Source organism: Leucopleurus acutus, assembly GCF_964270905.1.
Source record: "Leucopleurus acutus genome assembly, chromosome: 9".
NCBI lineage: Eukaryota > Metazoa > Chordata > Mammalia > Artiodactyla > Delphinidae > Leucopleurus > Leucopleurus acutus.
The window spans coordinates 28784976-28790098 of NC_139144.1; the positions used below are offsets into that span (position 1 = coordinate 28784976).

General features: G+C 45.1%; 1 protein-coding gene across 1 annotated transcript; it reads left to right on the plus strand.

Annotated features, from left to right (window-relative positions):
* Window positions 1-784: 784 nt before the first annotated feature.
* LOC309966328 (josephin-1-like) lies at window positions 785-1395 on the plus strand (the record flags this gene model as incomplete). Its single annotated transcript, XM_082846287.1, is given in 2 exon segments — window positions 785-1259; window positions 1262-1395. Coding segments are annotated over 2 exon segments (609 nt in total).
* Between the last annotated feature and the right edge of the window lie 3728 nt (window positions 1396-5123).

Here is a 5123-nt window from a genome sequence, read left to right on the forward strand (position 1 = left end):
GAGGGGATGCCGTGGCGGCGCGGGGGCTGGGACGGCGAAGGAGGGCGTTTTCGGAGCACGGCGCCGGGCTGGGGCCGCTGACGTCGGGCTCAGGTGCGCGCGCTCGCTCGCCCGCCCGCCCGAGCGCGGCCCAGGTGGCGGCCTGCAGCGGGCCGCGGCGAGAGGGTGAGAGTCCGTGCTTTCCGAGGGAGCTGCGCCGTCCTCGGCCCCGCGGGATCCCACCGCACCCGAGAGGATGGAGAGCCTCTTCCGACGCCCCAGCAGGGCCCGCGATCCCACGCTGGCCGGCCCTCGCTAGCTGCTCGAAATTTGCATTTTATCCGCCACCTAGGCCTTGTCTGCTGAGTCAGTGGCGTTGTGGTACCAAAGAAATGGAAGAAAAGGAGCGATGTGACCGACTCCGTTCGGTCCTCCTGCCTTGAGGCCTATTTGGCATTTGCAGAAAGGAAAATACAGCAAGAAAATCGTGTTTTTTTGGAAGGGGTAGAAGAGGAGGGTGGAAGAAGGAAAACAAGGTCTTAGATTTTATATGTTTTTTTAAACTTCTGCACTTCGACAGTGGTGGCAAAATACACTAAATCCAAAAGTTATCTTTGTTTTGAGAAGAGGGGGATTATTGTTCCTTTTGATTACAACCTTTTCTCCCCGTGACAAAGCATAAATCATGGACACCAGAAAATAAGGTAGACCTCAGGAATCCTGCAAAAACTGAGAAGCTTACATTCCTCCTCAGGAGGGAAGAGTGGGGTGTTTTTAGCCCTCTCTGGAACCTAAAACGAAAAACATGAGTTGCGTGCCATGGAAAGGAGACAAGGCCAAATCCGAATCATTGGAGCTGCCCCAGGCTGCACCCCTACAAATCTACCATGAGAAACAGCGCAGGGAGCTTTGTGCTCTACACGCCCTCAATAATGTCTTCCAGGACAGCAATGCCTTCACCCGGGACACGCTGCAAGAGATTTTCCAGAGGTTGTCTCCAAACACCATGGTGATGACCCCCCACAAGAAGAGCATGCTGGGAAATGGGAACTACGATGTGAACGTCATTATGGCAGCACTTCAAACCAAAGACTATGAAGCCGTTTGGTGGGACAAGCTCAAGGATGTCGGAGCCATTGCTCTCACTAACGTTATGGGCTTCATCATGAATCTGCCCTCCAGCCTGTGTTGGGGTCCACTGAAGTTGCCACTCAAAAGGCAGCACTGGATCTGTGTTCGAGAGGTGGGAGGTGCCTATTACAACCTCGACTCCAAACTGAAGATCCCGAATGGATTGGAGGCAAGGGCGAGCTCAGGAAATTTCTAAAACATCTTTTGCGAGGAAAGAACTGTGAACTCCTGCTGGTGGTACCAGAAGAGGTGGAGGCCCATCAGAGTTGGAGGGCTGATGTGTAACACAGTTCTACCCAGCCTTCCCTCACCTCAAACCCCGAAATCCTCTGTGATGTGCTGTGGCCTCTACAGTGGGTCTGCCCTTGCCACGTCCCCAAACATCTCAATGGGTGAAATTTCCCCCTCAGGTTTGACAGTGCAATAGGACAGACGTGTAGACTGTTACAGAATCAACCAGTGTTACTTATTCTGGGAAAGGAAAGTGGGAGCTCTGTGTGCTTAGGGCAAGTTATGGAAGACTTTTGTTTTATTTAAGAGAGGAGAAAGAAAGGTGGGTCTTAGCTTATTTCCCCATTTCTCTGAGGACTTGGCAGAGGCTCTGCTGGAGTTCACTGCTACTCTGACTCACCTGGAGATGTTGCCTTCAATTCCCCTTTCCTGGCAACCAGTGGATCTGAAGACACAGTACAGGCAAAGCCCATGTTGACGGGTTTGAAGGACTTAGAGCAAAAAGGCCTCTTAGGAAACCATCTCCAAAACTGCAGCAGCAGTACAGCATGCTGTCTCCAACACTTAATGCAGCCCTTACCCCATTTTTAAGAGTGGTTTATGGCCATCCTTGGAGTTTTATAATGAAAAGTTCTCTAATATTCCATGCCGGGTGGTTGAATCCTGCGACAGTCTAGTGTGACAGGGTGAGCTAGATACCTAAGAGGATGTGGCCAGAACCAGGCTGGGGAAGGCATGGGCAGCTTGTCCGCCTCACTCCATCATCATCCCTCCCACTTCACTGCATTGCATTGGTTTAGGAGGCTTTGGGGCACAAGATAGTCAAAAGGGCAGTTTTTCCAGCTGACCCACTCTGGCAAAAATCAGGAAAAAAATAAGACTGCCTTTGACATCAAATTCTACTAGTTTGAGACAGAGTTGGGCAAGGAAAGTATTGGGAAGATAAGCCTTCAGAAACTTGGAGCAGCTAGAATGGGTAGAAATCCTAGGCTTGGAGTCACTATAGTGATAAGAAGCAGAGCCCTCACATTGGGTGGACATGTGCATTACGCTTTGTCATCTCTCTGTAGCTTCCTTTACAGATCAACTGAGAATAGACCTGCCCCCTACCTCTTTAAATAGTTGTAGGCCACTATTCTCCCTGTAACTTGGGAAAACAAAAGGAGAAGTAAGGGTCATACTACACCTCCTGTAACCACAGGGGCTGTGGTTTTCTCAGGGCAGGCGGGCAGGCAAGGATGGCCTGTCCAGCCCTCACACGTCAGTGTTTTCGGTAGGTCTGAGAGCTGCCCCACTGGCCAGACCTCTCCAATAGCAGAGCCAGCCTGGGACTTGCATGTCCAGCCTGAGCAAGCTTAACAGGATGAAGCTGAGGCTTTCTCCCCACTGTGACTGGAGTGCAGTGTACACCAGCACTTTTTCTGCACATGTATCTTCAATCCAACAAGGCCATTTTTTATGCTGAGTAACAGAGGCCACCAAGTGGCAACTGCATTGCACCCTCTCAGCAAGTGGCCGCATTCTCTTCTGCACCATTTTCTACACCAGACCTGCTTGGTACCACAGGGAGCTCTTCGCCACTGCACAGACATTCCAACCACCACCAGCCAGAAGTTACAGCCAATGTTGCTGATTGTCACAAGCAGGACCTTGGGTCCACTGGCACTGTCAGTGATGTAAGCCATTTCCTGGGAGGAGAAGGAAACTCCTCGCCACCAATCTGCTGGGGCCTGTATAAATGGCACTTCAAAGGAGTCCCCATGCACTTGGAGTCCACGAGCCAGTGGGATATATGCAAAGACGCTTAAACATTTCAGGGCTGGTTTCTCTGTTCATATCCAATTCTGGTGCTTAGGGACAGGGACCTATGCTGATGCCCAAGGGCAAAAAGCCCCACTTCCTTTAAGAAAGGGGGCAGTCCTGACCCTGATGCCCAGTAAGGGGCAATCCTAGGCTTTTTGTTTTTCTTGCTTTTATTCCTTTTTGTTGGCCTTGTGCTGGGTTTGTTTACAAAAGATGTATTTTGTTTAACCAAGTATTAAAAATGGAAAACTCCATACATAAATTTAAAAAAAAAAAGAAAAAATAGATTTTAAAATAAAGGATGTTACAAAAGACAAGGAAGGACACTATATAATGATCAAGGGATCAATCCAAGAAGATATAACAATTATAAATATATATGCACCCAACATAGGAGCACCTCAATACATAAGGCAATTGCTAACAGCTATAAAAGAGGAAATCAAGAGTAACACAATAACAGCGCGGGACTTTAACAACTCACTTACATCACTGGAGATCGAGACAGAAAATTAAAATCAAAACACAAGCTTTAAATGACACAATAGACCAGACAGATTTAATTGATATTTATAGGACATTCCATCCCAAATCAGCAGATTACACTTTCTTCTCAAGTGCACATGGAACATTCTCCAGGATAGATCACATCTTGGGTCACAAACCAAGCCTCAGTAAATTTAAGAAAACTGAAATCATATCAAGCATCTGTTCCGACCACAACACTATGAGACTGGAAATCAATTACAGGGAAAAAAACGTAAAAAACACAAAACATGGAGGCTAAACACTACGTTACTAGTTAACCAAGAGATCACTGAAGAAATCAAAGAGGAAATCAAAAAATACCTAGAGACAAATGACAACAAAAACATGATGATCCAAAACCTATGGGATGCAGCAAAAGCAGTTCTAAGACGGAAAGTTATAGCAATACAAGCCTACATCAAGAAACAAGAAAAATCTCAAATAAACAATCTAACCTTACACCTAAAGGATCTAGAGAAAGAAGAACAAAACCCAAAGTTACTAGAAGGAAAGAAATCATAAAGATCAGAGCAGAAATAAATGAAACAGAAACAAAGCAAACAATAGCAAATATCAATAAAACTAAAAGCTGGTTCTTTGAGAAGATAAATAAAAATCATAAACCTTCAGCCAGACTCATCAAGAAAAAGAGGGAGAGGACTCAAATCAATAAAAATTAGAAATGAAAAAGGAGAAGTTACAATGGACACCACAGAAATACAAAGCATCCTAAGAGACTACTATACACAACTCTATGCCAATAAAATGGACAACCTGGAAGAAATGGACAAATTCGTAGAAAGGTATAACATTTCAAAACTGAACCAGGAAGAAATAGAATATATGAACAGACCAATCACAAGTAAAGAAATTGAAACTGTGCTTAAAAATTTTCCAACAAACAAAAGTCCAGGACCAAATGGCTTCACAGGTGAATTCTATCAAAAATTTAGAGAAGAGCTAACACCCATCTTTCTCAAACTCTTCCAAAAAATTGCAGGGGAAGGAACACTCCCAAACTCATTCTATGAGGCCACCATCACCCTGATACCAAAACCAGACAAAGATACTATAAAAAAAGAAAATTACAGACCAATATCACTGATGAGTGGAGATACAAAAATCCTCAACAAAACACTAGCAAACAGAATCCAACAGCACATTAAAAGGATCATACACCATGATCAAGTGGGGTTTATCCCAGGGATGCAAGGATTCTTCAATATACACAACTCAAACAATGTGATACATCATATTAACAAACTGTAGACTAAAAACCATATGATCATCTCAATAGATGCAGGAACAGCTTTTAACAAAATTCAACACCCCTTTATGATAAAGAAAGTGGGCATAGAGGAAACCTACCTCAACATAATAAAGGCTATATATGACAAACCCACAGCAAACATCATTCTCAATGGTGAAAAACTGAAAGCATTTCCTCTAAC